At 44.0% G+C, this 17,449-nt stretch overlaps 1 protein-coding gene across 6 annotated transcripts in view; it reads right to left on the reverse strand.

Annotated features, from left to right (window-relative positions):
- DAPK2 (death associated protein kinase 2) overlaps positions 1-17,449 on the reverse strand; it is a 138,018-nt gene that overhangs the window by 57,421 nt on the left and 63,148 nt on the right. For all 6 annotated transcript variants that reach the window (XM_056572882.1, XM_056572878.1, XM_056572881.1 and 3 more), the window contains exon 4: positions 6,997-7,135. In XM_056572882.1, coding sequence (XP_056428857.1) covers positions 6,997-7,135 — 139 coding nt within the window. The remainder of the gene's footprint in view (positions 1-6,996; positions 7,136-17,449) is intronic.

Raw genomic sequence — 17,449 nt, forward strand, 5'->3', positions numbered from 1 at the left:
AGACAAAATCTGAAACATCTCGTTCCGAATTCGGCCACCAATAATGTCAAGAGATGAGCTGAGTGGACTTTCGTATTCCTGGATGTCCGGCCAGTGAAGAAAAGTGTCCCCAAGTCATACCTTAATTCTAAGGCGGGATGGCACAAAAGACCTTCTTGGTGGAACTTGCTGTAGGCCGAGAACAATAATAATGAAAATAAGAAAATTGAATCTAGAGAAGAAAAGAGACCACCTGGCCTGCCGGGGATTCAGACGCTGAGCGGACTGATGATACAAAAGATTCTTATGATCTGTGTAGATACTGACTGGATGAGTAGATCCTTTCAGTAGATGACGCCATTCTTCCAGGGAAAGCTTAATGGGCAAAAGTTCACAGTCTCCAATTGAATAATTCCTCTTGGCAGGCGAAAAGGTCTTGGACAAAAACCCACAAGTCACGGTTTTACCCCTGGAAGTCTTTTGGGTCAGTATTGCTCCAGCTCCTACAAAAGAGGCATCTACTTAGAGAAAGAAGGGTTTTTCTGGATCGGGTCTCAACAATACTGGTGCAGAAGCGAATGCCGATTTCAGTCAGGAGAACGCTTCTTCGGCCTTAGAAGGCCAGGATTTGGGGTTACCATTCTTCTTATTGTGAGCCACAATCGGTGCAACCAACGAGGAGAAGTGTGGTATAAACTGTTGATAATTGGTGAAACCCAGAAAGTGCTGTATAGCCCGCAGGCCAGGAGGTCGAGGCCAGTTAAGAACGGAAGACAGCTTATCAGGGTCCATCTGGAGGCCTTGGTTGGAGACAATATAGCCAAGAAACGGAAGACTTGTCTTCTTGAAGAGACATTTCTCGAGTTTGGCATAAAGGCGATTATGCCATAGGTGTCGTAGGAACTGATGCACATGTGAGCGGTGGACCTCCAAGTTTGGAGAGAAGATCAGAATATAATCCAAATACACCACAACATAAGGGTAGAGAAGATCACAGAAGATGTAATTGACAAATTCTTGAAAAACGGCCGGGGCACCAAATGGCATCACAAGGTGCTCGAAGTGCCCATTAAGGATATTAAAGGCCGTCTTCCATTCATCTCCTTCCCATATTCAGACGAGGTTGTAAGCTCCTCGCAGATCAAGTTTGGAGAAGACCTTGGCACCTCACAGGCGATCAAAGAACTCAAAAATCCAAGGTAAGGGGTACTGATTCTTGATAGTGAACTTGTTAAGTCTCCGGTAATCAATACAAGGGCGGAGAGACCCGTCCTCCTTTTCCACAAAGAAGAATCCTGCACCGGCAGGGGAGGAGAACTTCTGGATGAAGCCCTTCTGGAGATTCTCCTTGATGTATTGAGTCATGGCTTGTGTCTTGGGAACAGACAAGGGTAGATTCTTCCCCGAGGAGGCAAAGTTCCTGGCAGAAGGTCAATCGGACAGTCATAGGGACAATGCGGAGGAAGACTTTCAGCATGTTTTTTGCAGAACACATCTGCAAAGTCCTGGTAAAGAACAGGCAAACCCAGCATAGAAGAAGGAGATAGAGAATACTTAGGCTGTGGTGACGCCAAACAGCGGTTTTGGAAGAGATGTCCCCAGCGAATGACTTCAGCAGTTTGCCAGTCGAGAACCGGGGCATAAGTCAGGGAAGACAGAGGAAAAGCTCCAAAGTACAATGATGAAGCACATAGAACTCGATCTTCTCTTTGTGTAAAGCACTCACTTGCAACAAAAGTGGTTCAGTTCGGAAGTGCACTAAGCGTCCATCGGATGCCGAGGAGGAAGGTAGGGACCCTCCTCGTGTGTTTTTAGCCGATCAGGACACCGTGGTTTCACCATGGTGGTCCCGATCATCGCGAATGAGCTGCCAGGAAGCATTTTAGATGCGGTGATCATCTTTGATCGCCGTGTCCAAGGGGTTAATGCCGGACATCACCGCGATCGGAGATGTCAGGTATTAGCCACAGGTCCTGGCCGTTTCTAGGTGCCGGGACTGACCCGATAAATTCAATACAAAATCTGGTCACGTATATCAAGATGTGATCTACATTAACTATTGTTTGTGACTGTTCACGTGAACTGTGGCCATTTTATGACCGTGACATATTTGTTTGCATATCCATATAGATAGCAGCGATTATGGGGCTGATTACACTGCTACAGGGCATGTAGATGTAAAGAATTATTATACAGCATTTTATTATACTCCACATAGCAGTGATTTATTACATTAGAGTAGTTCTGTAACTTTGGGATCCGGACTTATAATCCAGAGAAGTGGGCAGCACGCTGCAGCGCTCCACAATCTCTGCTCTGAACTCCGTCTGGCCAGTGATATGAATAGAAATTAACATCACTGATTCACATTTGCCACTCAGAGCGGTGACTGGACGGCACCATCTGTCCATCACCGCTCTGAGCGGCAAATATGAATGGTACCCAACAAAATTCAGGTCAAGAGCATGTTTAGAAAATGTTTCCATTCTAGTGAAAAGGGTCTAAACCAGTCTATTGTGTCTATGTCCATGGGGCTTGGTGTTAACGATGTCTCTATATGCTGTTAAAAACAGCCAGGGCAAGATACTGACCCCATAATAATGCCCATAAAAAGAAATTACAATCTGAAAACAGAAACATAAAAGGAAAAAAATGTGTCATTATTTGGTTCTGATCAGTAATAACATATCTGGGCGACACATTCGCTTTAAAGAAACATTAACATAGTAACATAGTTCATAAGGTTGAAAAAAGACCAAAGTCCATCAAGTTCAACCTATATCCCTAACCCCTTCACGACGAGCGACGTACATGTACGGCGCCACGAAGTGTCACTTGGCGCGCGGCGACGTACATGTACGTCGCGGGGTTCCGGGAGCGCCGTGTCACCAGTAGCGGTGATCGGACCGGGATGACTGCTGTTATCTAACAGCAGGCATCCCGGCACATCGCCGTGGGGGGTCCTGAGACCCCCCCCCATGACCGCGATGCGCGCAAATCGCAGGTCAATTCAGACCTGCGATCTGCGTGATTCCGGGTCATACGGGTCACTGGTGACCCGGTGACCCGGAAAATAAGAGGGATCGGGGGTGTCCGAGACACCCTCGATCCCCCTAAAGGGATAGGAGTTTGGTAGCAGGGGTGCCACCCCTCCTATCCCTGCTATTGGTCGGCCGAGCGAACCAACCGATAGCAGACCGGGGGAGGGGGGGTTAAAGTTCGGTTCTCCCGCTTTGCCCACCTATCGGTGTCCGGGCAAAACAGGGGGAACCGTCCAGGGAAGGTCGGCGCCGAAGGTCCCTACCTGGATCCCGGATCCCCGTTCGCGATCCTCCCCCACGTGCGGCGGCGGCAGCAATACTTCCGGGTCCTGCTAGGTGAGTTGTTGCCTAGCAACATCCGGAGGGCCACAGTTTACAGTGGTCTCTAAACCGTCGCCCTCCAGATGTTGCAAAACTACAACTCCCAGCATGCCCAGACAGCTGTTTGCTGTGTGGGCATGCTGGGACTTGTAGTTTTGCAATATTTAAAGGGGTTCAGGTTGTAGATCACTAAGTGGTCTCAAACTGTAGCCCTCCAGATGTTGCAAAACTACAACTCTCAGCATGCCCAGACAGCAGTTTGCTGTCTGGGCATGCTGAGAGTTGTAGTTTTGCAACATCTGGAGGGCCACAGTTTTGAGACCACTGGACAGTGATTTACAACTTGAACCCCTCTAAATATTGCAAAACTACAACTCCCAGCATTCAGGAACAGCATAAGGCTGTCTTGGCATGCTGGGAGTTGTACTTGCGTGCCTCCAGCCATTGCATAACTACATCTCCCAGCATGCCCTTCCGCAATCAGTACATGCTGGGAGTTGTAGTTTTGCAACAGCTGGAGGCACACTGGTTGGAAAATACTGAGTTAGGTCATAGAACCTAACTCAAGGTTTTCCAGCCAGTACGCCTCCAGCTGTTGCAAAACTACAACTCCCAGCATGCATGGTCTGTCAGTGCATGCTGGGAGTTGTAGTTTTGACCCCCCTCCCGTGTGAATGTACAGGCTACATTCACACTGGCGGCAGATTACAGTGAGTTCCCCGCTACAAATTTGAGCTGCGGGAAATTTTTCGCCGCAGCTCAAACTCCTAGCTGGAGACTCAGTGTAATCCGCCGCCAGTGTGAATGTAACCTAAAAACACTACACTACACTAACATAAAATAAAGAGTAAAACACTACATATACACACGTACACTGCCCCCCCACCACCACCCCCCTTCCCCAATAAAAATGAAAAACGTATTGTATGGCAGTGTTTCTAAGATGGAGCCTCCAGCTGTTGCAAAACAACTCCCAGCATTTCTGGACAGCAATTGACTGTCCAAGCATGCTGGGAGTTTAGCAACAGCTGGAGGCACCCTGTTTGGGAATCACTGGCATAGAATACCCCTATGTCCACCCCTATGCAAGGCCCTAATTCAGGCCTCAAATGCGCATGGCGCTCTCACTTTGGTGCCCTGTCGTATTTCAAGGCAACAGTTTAGGGCCACATATGGGATATCGCCGTACTCGGGAGAAATTGCCTAACAAATTTTGGGGGGCTTTTTCACCTTTTACCACTTATGAAAAGGAACAGTTGGGGTCTACACCAGCATGTTAGTGTAAAAAAATAATTTTTACACTAACATGCTGGTGTTGCCCTATACTTTTCATTTTCACAAGAGGCAAAAGGGAAAAACGCCCCCCAAAATTTGTAATACAATTTCTCCCGAGTACGGAGATACCCCATATGTGGGCGCAAAGTGCTCTGGGGGCGCACAACAAGGCCCAGAAGGGAGAGTGCGCCATGTACATTTGAGGTGATTTGCACAGGGGTGGCTGATTGTTACAGCAGTTCTGACAAACGCAAAAAAAAACACACCCATATGTGACCCCATTTTGGAAACTACACCCCTCACGGAATGTAATAAGGGGTGCAGCGAGAATTTACACCCCACAGGTGTCTGACGGATCTTTGGAACAGTGGTCCGTGAAAATGAAAAATTTTGCACAGCCCACTGTTCCAAAGATCTGTCAGACACCAGTGGGGGGGTAAATGCTCACTGTACCCCTCATTACATTCTGTGAGGGGTCTAGTTTCCAAAATGGTATGCCATGTGGGGGTTATTTTGCTGTTCTGGCACCATAGGGGCTTCCTAAATGCGACATGCCCCCCCGAGCAAAATTTGCTCTCAAAAAGCCAAATATGACGCCTTCTCTTCTGGGCATTGTAGTTCGCCCGCAGTGGACTTCAGGTCCACTTATGGGGTACCTCCATACTCAGAAGAGATGGGGTTACAAATTTTGGGGGGTCTTTTCTGCTATTAACCCTTGCAAAAATGTGAAATTTGGGGGGAAACCCACATTTTAGTGAACATTTTTTTTTTTTACATATGCAAAAGTCGTGAAACACCTGTGGGGTATTAAGGCTCATTTTATCCCTTGTTACGTTCCTCAAGGGGTCTAGTTTCCAAAATGGTATGCCATGTGTTTTTTTTGCTGTTCTGGCACCATAGGGGCTTCCTAAATGCAACATGCCCCCCGAGCAAAATTTGCTCTCAAAAAGCCAAATATGACTCCTTCTCTTCTGAGCATTGTAGTTCGTCCGCAGTGCACTTCAGGTCCACTTATGGGGTACCTCCATACTCAGAAGAGATGGGGTTACAAATTTTGGGGGGTATTTTCTGCTATTAACCCTTTAGAAAATGTGAAATTTGGGGGAAAACCAACATTTTAGTGACATTTTTTTTTTTTTTACATATGCAAAAGTCGTGAAACACCTGTGGGGTATTAAGGCTCACTTTATTCCTTGTTATGTTCCTCAAGGGGTCTAGTTTCCAAAATGGTATGCCATGTGTTTTTTTTTTTTGCTGTTCTGGCACCATAGGGGCTTCCTAAATGCGACATGCCCCCCAAAAACCATTTCAGAAAAACGTACTCTCTAAAATCCCCTTGTCGCTCATTCGCTTCTGAGCCCTCTACTGCGCCCGCCGAACACTTTACATAGACATATGAGGTGTGTCCTTACTCAAGAGAAATTGGGCTACAAAAATAAGTATACATTTTCTCCTTTTACCCCTTGTAAAAATTCAAAAATTGGGTCTACAAGAACATGCGAGTGTAAAAAATGAGGATTTTGAATTTTCTCCTTCACTTTGCTGCTTTTCCTGTGAAACACCTAAAGGGTTAAAACATTTACTGAATGTCATATTGAATACTTTGGGGGGTGCAGTTTTTATAATGGGGTCATTTATGGTGTATTTCTAATATGAAGACCCTTCAAATCCACTTCAAACCTGAACTGGTCCCTGAAAAATTGCGAGTTTGAAAATTTTGTGAAAAATTGGAAAATTGCTGCTGAACTTTGAAGCCCTCTGGTGTCTTCCAAAAGTAAAAACTCATCAATTTTATGATTCAAACATAAAGTAGACATATTGTTTATGTGAATCCCCAAAAAAATTATTTGGAATATCCATTTTCCTTACAAGCAGAGAGCTTCAAAGTTAGAAAAATGCAAAATTTTACATTTTTTCATCAAATTTTGGGATTTTTCACCAAGAAAGGATGCAAGTTTCCACAAAAATTTACGACTATGTTAAAGTAGAATATGTCACTAAAAAATAATCTCAGAATCAGAATGATAACTGAAAGCATTCCAGAGTTATTAATGTTTAAAGTGACAGTGGTCAGATTTGCAAAAAAGGGCTTCGTCCTAGAGGTGAAAATGGCCTGGTCCTTAAGGGGCTAATGAGTCCCTATTGAGTTGATCTAGAGGAAGGCAAAAAACCCTCATACTAGAGGTAAAAATTCCTTTCCTACTCCAATATGGCAGTCAGAATAAATTCCTGGATCAATGTTCTATCCCTAAAGATCTAAAATCCATAACCTGTAATGTTATTACTCTCCAAAAATGCATCCAGACCCCTTTTGAACTCTTTCACAGAGTTCCCCATGAAGTGCCTGTAAATATTAATAAAATTCAGCAACTGTGTTTACCTTTAAGTCAAAGTGTGCAATCTTGCGGGTGTGCAGATAATTCACACCTTCTAGAATCTGTTTGATGAACCTAGTAGCCTCTTCTTCACTCAATGACTCTTTCTGAGCCAGGAAATCGAAGAGTTCTCCACCTGAAACACTATCCAGACAGACGACAAAATTACTTTTATGACCTCCACAGAGTAGTTTAAGAACAGAACAGTATAAATATAAGCATACACAAGGCTATAAACTTTACTTTGAATTATAATTCTGTATTCATAGTATAAAGACAATTTCACATTTAGCTGTGGCAGTGAGATATTAAAGTAGTACCACTAATGCATCTCAATGAAAACACAGCAAAAATTTTAAAAATACAACATTTTTATTTTTAAATGGGTACTTTCATTAAAGTTAATTTTTTTAAATAAAAAATATTATGCAAATATTTAATAACAAATATTTCTAATATATGTTAAAAAAAAAGTTTGTATTTATTGTTTTGTTTTTTTTAGATTAGAAAACCTGGCCACTAGGTGTCACCCTATATGAGGGGGAGGGGGATTAGGGAAAGTTTAGTTAATGATAGCTTCACTTTAATGTAGTTTTTCCTTGATTGCATTGTTGCATTCTAAAATAGTTCTATTATCTGTTTCTAGATCTGCATATATTAGAAACCACATTTAGGTTTCCACACAGGTTTTTTTTCTGGCATTTTTTTGGAATACTGCCATTGCAGTTTTGGAGCCAAAGCCAGAAGTATATTCAAAAGGAATGGGAAGTATAAAGAAAGGACTTAGGGGGAGATTTATTAAAACCTGACCAGAGAAAAAGTTGCCCAGATGCCCATAGCAACCAATCAGATTGCTTCTTTCATTTTGCAGAGGCCTTGGTAAAAATGAAAGAAGCAAGCTGATTGGTTGCTATGGGCAACTGGGTAACTTTTCCTCTGGGCAGGTTTTGATAAATCTCCCCCTTATACTTCTCCTTTCTACTGGATCTACTTCTGACTTTGGCTCAAAAACTTCAGTGGCAGGTTTCCAAATAAATGGAAACCTAGCCTCAGATAAGTAGTATATTCTACCTAAGTTAAAATGTACCCGACATTTTAGGTAACTTTTTAGGATTGGCAGTCCTGTGTGTGTACATGAGGAAAGTACTATTTTTGGCTATTAAATTACTGGTATATGACATTTTCTGTTCCACAGGCTCTATCTTTAATTTCCAGTAGTCACTGAGTTAGTCTATACACACTCTAAGAAGTACCAGCAATATAGATGACATTATCAAACAGTAGTGAATAGTCTTAGCTGTCAATCAAGCCTTCGGATGAGTCTTGCTTTCCCCCTCTACTTAGACTTATACAATACTGGTCCAGAGTGACTTGTAAACTATTCACTGCAGGGTAAAGTATACTCTACATCAAAATCCAATTTCATATTAAAAAGTGATACAAAAACAGACTCTAATAAATTGTTCATAATCCCTACCCTACATCAAGAATATGGCACTATATGACTCTTGTATAAACACAGCCGAGGAATGTGGAAATAAATTACACTAGACTTTACAAAATTACTGTCGGGTATGCATGTCTGTTACGTGACCGCTAACTTTTTAAATTCAATACAAAATCTGGTCACGTATCAATATGTGATCTACATTGACTATTGTTTGTGACTGTACATGTAAACTGTGGCCATTTTATGACCGTGACATTTTTGTTTGCATATCCATATAGATAGCAGCAATTATGGGGCTGATTCCACTGCTGCAGGGCATGTAGATGTAGAGAATTATTAAACAGCATACTCCACATAGCAGTGATTCATTACATTAGAGTACTTCTCTAACTATGGCTATAGTTGTACAGTAGACCTGTCATTCCCTTGTGGGGATAATTTTTATAGATTATATATCTATATGGGGTCTATTTTTGTATCACTTTTAAATAAGAAATTGGTTGAAAACTTTATTACTATATTTGCTTGTGCTGTTGATTTTATGCAAAGTTTGTTGAAGCAACAGTAACAATTTAACTTACAGTACCCAGCCCTATAACATGTATGTTTTCCTGTAAGAATATTTCTCCTAGACCAGGAAGGCCACCCACACTAAATATCTATGCACCCTGACTGAACAGTGTCAGATTGTGTAGGGACACGCCCCCTACTGGTAACACCATGTTGTCAACTTATTCATAATTACCTAGGAAGAATAACAAGAGAAATTAAGGAATTGCAGGAGGAGTAGGTGGAGGGGGTGAGCTCTACCTTGTTGTGCCATGAGCTATTGTTTGGAGCTCAGTCATGAGCAAATATTCTATCCCCAGTAAAATCACTCATCCTGGGATGCTGGATTGCTGTGGACTCATTGTCAGCAGTAAGTGGAAGGGAGCAAGAAGCCATACTAAAAGTTAACTGAAATAAGAAAATATGTATAAACCGGTTTACGTGGACTAAGGAAATGCAGTGAAATCTTACCTGACTTTAAAGGGGGTACTCCAGTGGAAAAAAACATTTTTCAAATCAACTGCTGCCAGAAAGTTAAACAGATTTGAAGATCACTTTTATTTAAAAATCTTAATCCTCCAGCACTTATCCGCTGGAATTTTTTTCTTTTTCTTTTCTGTCTGACCACAGTGCCCTCTGCTGACACCTCTGTCCATGTCAGGAACTGCCAAGAGAAGAAGAAAATCCCCATAGCAAAACTCTCCTGCTCTGGACAGTTCCTGACATGGATAGAGATGTCAGCAGAGAGCACTGTGGTCAGACAGAAAATGTATTAAAAAAGAAAAGAACTTTCAGTGGAGCATACAGCAGCTGATAAGTACTGGAAGGATTGAGACTTTTAAATAGAAGTAATTTACAAATCTGTGTAACTTACTGGCACCAATTGATTAAAAAAATAAATCATACCCCTTTAAGAACTTTGTGATGCTATGCTCCCAGCCTGACTACACTTGATGTTAAATATTGTCTGCCTAACTCCATAATCTGAACAGAGAGATACATTTCTGTGAGACATACGTTACTGTGGCGTGCATCCTGAAAGCTTGCTTGAGGAGACTGAGCGGTTTATTTAAATCTAAAACTTGCTAACTTCATAATCTGAACAGAGACAAGGCATGTGTCTGAAAGTTATACTGAGGAAATTATGGGAGCATAAACTTTCTGACTTGAACCTGATTTTATAATCTGAACAGAGACAAAGGCTATTGTGGTGTGTGCCCTGAAAGCTATACTGAGGAGAGTCAGGACAGTTGAAGTCCTCAACTGTGAGAGATTTACCAAAGGTCATCTCTATAGTGAAAAGTTGGAATAAAGTAAAACATATGCGAATATATCACATAAAGGCTCTGTATGACTTTGCGCAAATCTGGTATAACCACAAGATAAAAGAAATTACACATTTGTGTTGGGAGGGGTAAGGAGTATGGATTGAAAAATATTGAAACTAGAATTATGTTTATCAGACATAGTGGTATACAGTATGAATACTTACAATTTAGTAATGCTATTATAGTAAGGATAAGGAAATGTACAACACTATTCAGGAAGTTGGGATTATGAGGCATGTTAAAATCATAAGATGTCAAGAAGAAGGTATCTGTAATTTACAAAGTATTTTAAATATATACTATAGAGATGATTAGAGATGAGTGAATTTTTGAAAAATTTGTTTCAGCCAATTCACCGAATTTTTGAAAAAAAAAAGTGTTTCTCTCCGAATTTATTCATGGTGAATCGCTATTAAAAATAGCTATTTCTGGCCTACAGAGAGCCTCAATAGGGTATAGAACATTTTGCCTTGCTGTAACATGCATAAGGTGTGTGCTGGGTTAGTGAAATAATACTGTTATTCAGTATGTCATGCAGATCAGAGACATTGCTATTGGAATCACTGTTGGAGAGCAGCACAATGACAGAGTCTAAAGGTGGAATCAGTATGAGAAGACAAGATAGTGGATGAATGAAACAGCGTGGAGGTGGCGGCAGCATGAGGAGAACATATAGTGGCAGAATGACACAGCCTGGAGTTGGCGGCAGCAAGAGGAGACCACATAGTGGCTAAATGACACAGCCGGGAGTTGAATGCAGCATGAGAAGAACATATAGTGGCTGAATGACACAACCTAGAGTTTGCGGCAGCATGAGGAGACCATATAGTGGCTGAATGACATAGCCTGGAGTTGAATGCAGCATAAGAAGAACATATAATGGCTGAATGACACAGCCTGGAGTTTGCGGCAGCATGAGGAGAACATATAGTGGCTGAATGACAAAGCCTGGAGGTGGCGGAAGCATGAGGAGAACATATAGTGACTGAAAGACAAAGCCTGGAAGTGGCGTCAGCATGAGGAGACCATATAGTGGCTGAATGACACAGCCTGGAGGTGGCGGCAGCATGAGAAGAACATATAGTGGCTAAATGACACAGCTTAGAGTTGGCGGCAGCATGAAGAGACCATATAGTGGCTTAATGACACAGCCTGGAGTTGGCAGCAGCATGAGAAGAACATATAGTGGCTGAATGACACAGCCTGAAGGTGGCAGAAGCATGATGAGACCATATAGTGGCAAAATGAAACAGCTTGGAGTTGGCGGCAGCATTAGGAGATCATATAGTGGCTTAATGACAGAGCCTGGAGGTGGCGGAAGCATAAGGAGACCATATAGTTGCTGAATGACACAGCATGGAGGTGGCGGCAGCGTGAGGAGACCATATAGTGGCTTAATGACAGAGCCTGGAGTTGGCGGCAGCAGGAGGAGAACATATAGTGGCTGAATGACACAGCCTAGAGTTGACGGCAGCATGATGAGACCATATAGTGGCTGAATGGCACAGGCTAGAGTTGGCAGCAGTATAAGGAGAACATATAGTGGCTGAATGACACAGCCTGGAGGTGGCGGCAGCATGAGGAGACCATATAGTGGCTGAATGACACAGCCTGGAGTTGGTGGCAGCATGGGGAGACCATATAGTGGCTGAATGACACAGCCTGGAGGTGGCGGAAGCATGAGGAGGCCATATAGTGGCTTAATGACACAGTCTGGAGTTGGCAGCAGCATGAGGAAAACATATAGTCGCAGAGTGGTGTGGTGGGTAGCAATACCAGTACCCGGTGATGAAGGTGGGTGAAAAAAGGAGAACTTGGCATCAGATGTGTGGCATCGGGTGGGCGGTAGGATCAGAATAGTAGCTGTGGCAGTTAGGCAGAAGAAAATGGTCTCTTTTCTAAAAGTGTTAGTGTGCACATGTAAGTATTGAGGATATGCATTACGTAAAACTTAACTTTTAATTATTTGCTTAGGATAAAATATATGAACCCCATTTTTTTTTAAATCAAACAAAAGGAAAGGTGTGCAAAAAACACCACGTGCCACCAACACCATCAAATATTGATGTGATGCAAAGAGCTCTAAAAGGTGGAAGGGAACAACGTATGGTCCATTGTAACCGGTGGGGGTAAAAACTTCCCATGTAAGGCCCTCCTACATTATGGAGAAGACACAACATGCACTTTTTTTAAAGGGGCAAAAACAATACACAGAGGGTGGGAAAATTAATAAATGGCTTATGGGTATAATTTCAAAACAGAGAGAGAACAAAGACATTAAAGCAGTGAGGGATGAAAAGAAGAGAATTGTGTACACGAAGGAAGAAATTGAACAGGTAATTCTGAAATACTATAAAAAACTATATCAAAAGGAAGGGGAAAAAACTGATCAGGAGATAAAGAATTATCTAAGTGAATTAAGAATACCAAAAATTACTGAGGAGCAAAAGGAGGAAATAAATAAGGAGATTAGTTTAAAGGAGCTTAAAATAGTACTAAAATCATGTACAGGGAACTCTACACCAGGGAGTGATAGATTAGTGTTTGAGGTATACAGAGTGTTTGGGGAAGTACTTATGCCGTATTTTCTTGGAATATATAATGAATCCTTAGCAACTCGCAAACTTTCCGCATCAATGGCAGAATTCTTATTAATATAAAGTGTAAAAATGAGCTGGAGGTTGGGTCGTATCGACCAATCCTTCTACTTAATATTGATTTCAAAATTAGTTAAAAAAAATATGGGCTAAGTGACTACATAGGGTGATAAATGGAATTATTGGGGAAAAACAAAAAGGCTTCATCAAGGGTAGAAACATCTATAGTAATATACAGAGGACATTCTTGAATATTCAGATTGGATAGGGGGTCCCCACTCCGTCCTGTCATTAGATGCAAATAAGGCGTTTGACAAGGTGAAGTGGGGATATCTGGAGAGAGTGGTGGAGGAAATGAATTTGGGGGAATTAGTAAAGAAATCAATAAAAACTATATATCATTCCCTGACAGCAAGGATAAAAATTGATGGTAGTATTTCAAAGAGTTTCTCGTTAGAAAGGGGCACAAGATAGGGGTGCCCACTTTCCCCCACTTTATTTGCCATAGTAATTGAGCCTTTGGCTCATATAATCAGAAATACAGATAGATTTGAGGGGTTTGGTATTAATTGAATGAAATAATTTTTTTTAAGTTAAGTTTTATGTAATGCATAGCCTCAATACTTACTTGTGGTCTGATGCGGAAGAATGTCTGTAACTGGGGAACAGTGCCTTAAATGTCACGATTCGGCTGGCAGGAGGTGGATCCTCTGTGCCAGAGAGGGATTGGCGTGGACCGTGCTAGTGGACCGGTTCTAAGTTACTACTGGTATTCACCAGAGCCCGCCGCAAAGCGGGATGGTCTTGCAGCGGCGGTAGTAACCAGGTCGTATCCACTAGCAACGGCTCAACCTCTCTGACTGCTGAAGATAGGCGCGGTACAAGGGAGTAGACAAGAGCAAGGTCGGACGTAGCAGAAGGTCGGGGCAGGCAGCAAGGATCGTAGTCAGGGGCAACGGCAGGAGGTCTGGAACACAGGCTAGGAACACACAAGGAAACGCTTTCACTGGCACGATGGCAACAAGATCCGGCGAGGGAGTGCAGGGGAAGTGAGGTATACATAGGGAGTGCACAGGTGAACACACTAATTAGAACAACTGCGCCAATCAGTGGCGCAGTGGCCCTTTAAATCGCAGAGACCCGGCGCGCGCGCGCCCTAGGGAGCGGGGCCGCGCGCGCCGGGACAGGACCGACGGAGAGCGAGTCAGGTACGGGAGCCGGGGTGCGCATCGCGAGCGGGCGCCACCCGCATCGCGAATCGCATCCCGGCTGGAGGCGGTATCGCAGCGCACCCGGTCAGTGGATCTGACCGGGGCGCTGCAGTAGCGAGGATGTTGCGAGCGCTCCGGGGAGGAGCGGGGACCCGGAGCGCTCGGCGTAACAGTACCCCCCCCTTGGGTCTCCCCCTCTTCTTGGAGCCTGAGAACCTGAGGACCAGACTTTTGTCTAGGATATTGTCCTCAGGTTCCCAGGATCTCTCTTCAGGACCACAGCCCTCCCAATCAACCAAAAAAAAAGTTTTCCCTCTGACCTTCTTGGAGGCCAGTATCTCCTTTACGGAGAAGATGTCAGAAGAACCGGAAACAGGAGTGGGAGAAACAAGTTTGGGAGAGAAACGGTTGATGATGAGTGGTTTAAGAAGAGAGACATGAAAGGCATTAGGAATACGAAGAGAAGGAGGAAGAAGAAGTTTGTAAGAGACAGGATTAATTTGGCACAAGATTTTGAAAGGACCAAGATAGCGTGGTCCCAATTTGTAGCTGGGGACACGGAAGCGGACATATTTAGCGGAGAGCCATACCTTGTCTCCGGGAGAAAAAATGGGGGGAGCTCTTCTTTTCTTATCGGCAAACATTTTCATGCGAGATGAAGCCTGTAAAAGAGAATTTTGGGTCTCTTTCCATATGGTGGAAAGATCACGAGTTACTTCATCCACAGCGGGCAAACCAGAGGGCAAGGGAGTAGGGAGGGGGGGAAGAGGGTGACGGCCGTACACCACGAAAAATGGGGATTTGGAAGAAGATTCAGAGACTCTGAAGTTGTACGAGAATTCGGCCCATGGTAGAAGATCTGCCCAGTCATCCTGGCGGGAGGAAACAAAATGCCGTAAATAGTCACCCAGGACCTGGTTAATTCTTTCTACTTGCCCATTGGATTGAGGATGATAAGCAGAAGAGAAGTTTAATTTAATCTTGAGTTGTTTACAGAGAGACCTCCAGAATTTTGACACGAATTGGACGCCTCTATCCGAGACGATCTGCGTGGGCAAACCGTGAAGACAAAAAATGTGTACAAAAAATTGTTTTGCCAACTGAGGCGCTGAAGGAAGACCAGGAAGAGGAATAAAATGTGCCATCTTGGAAAATCGATCAACGACCACCCAAACAACAGTGTTGCCACGGGATGGGGGTAAGTCTGTAATAAAGTCCATACCAATCAGAGACCAAGGCTGTTCGGGGACAGGCAGAGGATGAAGGAGACCAGCAGGCTTCTGGCGAGGAGTCTTATCCCGGGCACAGACAGTACAGGCCCGCACAAAATCAACAACATCCGTCTCCAGAGTCGGCCACCAATAGAAACGAGAGATGAGTTGCAAGGACTTTTTGATGCCCGCATGGCCAGCGAGGTGGGAGGAGTGACCCCATTTGAGGATTCCGAGGCGTTGGCGTGGAGAAACGAAGGTCTTCCCTGGAGGAGTTTGCCTGATGGAGGCTGGAGAAGTGGAGATGAGACAGTCAGGAGGAATGATGTGTTGCGGAGAGAGCTCTACTTCCGAGGCATCCGAGGAACGAGAGAGAGCATCGGCCCTAATGTTCTTGTCGGCAGGGCGAAAATGAATTTCAAAATTAAAACGGGCAAAGAACAGAGACCACCTGGCCTGGCGAGGATTCAGCCGTTGGGCAGACTGGAGATAGGAGAGATTCTTGTGATCGGTGTAAATGATAACTGGAAATTTTGATCCCTCCAGCAGATGCCTCCATTCCTCAAGTGCCAATTTAATGGCCAGTAGTTCTCGATCCCCGATGGAGTAGTTCCTCTCCGCCGGAGAGAAGGTCCTAGAAAAAAAACCACAAGTAACAGCATGCCCGGAAGAATTTTTTTGTAGAAGGACCGCTCCAGCTCCCACTGAGGAGGCATCAACCTCCAATAGGAAGGGTTTAGATGGGTCAGGTCTGGAGAGCACGGGAGCAGAAGAAAAGGCAGACTTGAGCAGTTTAAATGCGTCTTCCGCTTGAGGAGACCAGGACTTAGGATTGGCATTCTTCTTGGTTAAAGCCACGATAGGAGCCACAATAGTGGAAAAATGTGGAATAAATTGTCTGTAATAATTGGCGAACCCCAAAAAACGTTGGATAGCACGGAGTCCGGAGGGGCGTGGCCAATCTAAGACGGCAGAGAGTTTATCTGGGTCCATTTGTAGTCCCTGGCCAGAGACCAAGTATCCTAGGAAAGGAAGAGATTGACATTCAAACAGACATTTCTCCATTTTGGCATAAAGTTGATTGTCTCGAAGTCTCTGAAGAACCATGCGGACATGCTGGCGGTGTTCTTCTAAGTTGGCAGAAAAAATCAGAATATCGTCCAGATACACAACAACACAGGAATATAAGAGATCACGAAAAATTTCATTAACAAAGTCTTGGAAGACGGCAGGGGCGTTGCACAGGCCAAAGGGCATGACCAGATACTCAAAGTGTCCATCTCTAGTGTTAAATGCAGTTTTCCATTCGTCCCCCTCCCTGATGCGGATGAGATTATAAGCACCTCTTAAGTCCAGTTTGGTAAAGATGTGGGCACCTTGAAGGCGATCAAAGAGTTCTGAGATAAGAGGTAGGGGGTAGCGGTTCTTTACCGTGATTTTATTAAGTCCGCGGTAGTCAATGCAAGGACGTAGGGAGCCATCTTTTTTGGACACAAAGAAAAATCCAGCTCCGGCAGGAGAGGAGGATTTGCGGATAAACCCCTTTTTTAAATTTTCCTGGATGTATTCAGACATAGCAAGAGTCTCTGGGGCGGACAGAGGATAAATTCTGCCCCGGGGTGGAGTAGTGCCCGGGAGGAGGTCAATAGGACAGTCATAAGGCCTGTGAGGAGGTAAAGTCTCAGCTTGTTTTTTGCAAAATACATCAGCATAGTCCATATAAGCCTTAGGGAGACCGGTTACAGGGGGAACCACAGGGTCACGGCAGGGAGTACTGGGAACCGGTTTAAGACAGTCCTTGAAACAAGAAGTACCCCAGCTCTTGATCTCTCCTGTGGACCAATCAAGGGTTGGGGAATGGCGTTGAAGCCATGGTAGTCCAAGGAGAATTTCGGAAGTGCAATTGGAGAGGACCAAAAACTCAATTTTTTCGTGATGAGGTCCGATGCACATTAGGAGGGGCTCCGTGCGGTAACGTACGGTACAGTCCAATATTTCATTGTTAACACAATTGATGTAGAGGGGTCTGGCGAGACTGGTCACCGGGATGTTGAACCTGTTGATGAGAGAGGCCAAAATAAAATTTCCTGCAGATCCGGAATCCAAGAAGGC

Source organism: Hyla sarda, chromosome 4 (genome assembly GCF_029499605.1).
Source record: "Hyla sarda isolate aHylSar1 chromosome 4, aHylSar1.hap1, whole genome shotgun sequence".
Lineage (NCBI taxonomy): Eukaryota > Metazoa > Chordata > Amphibia > Anura > Hylidae > Hyla > Hyla sarda.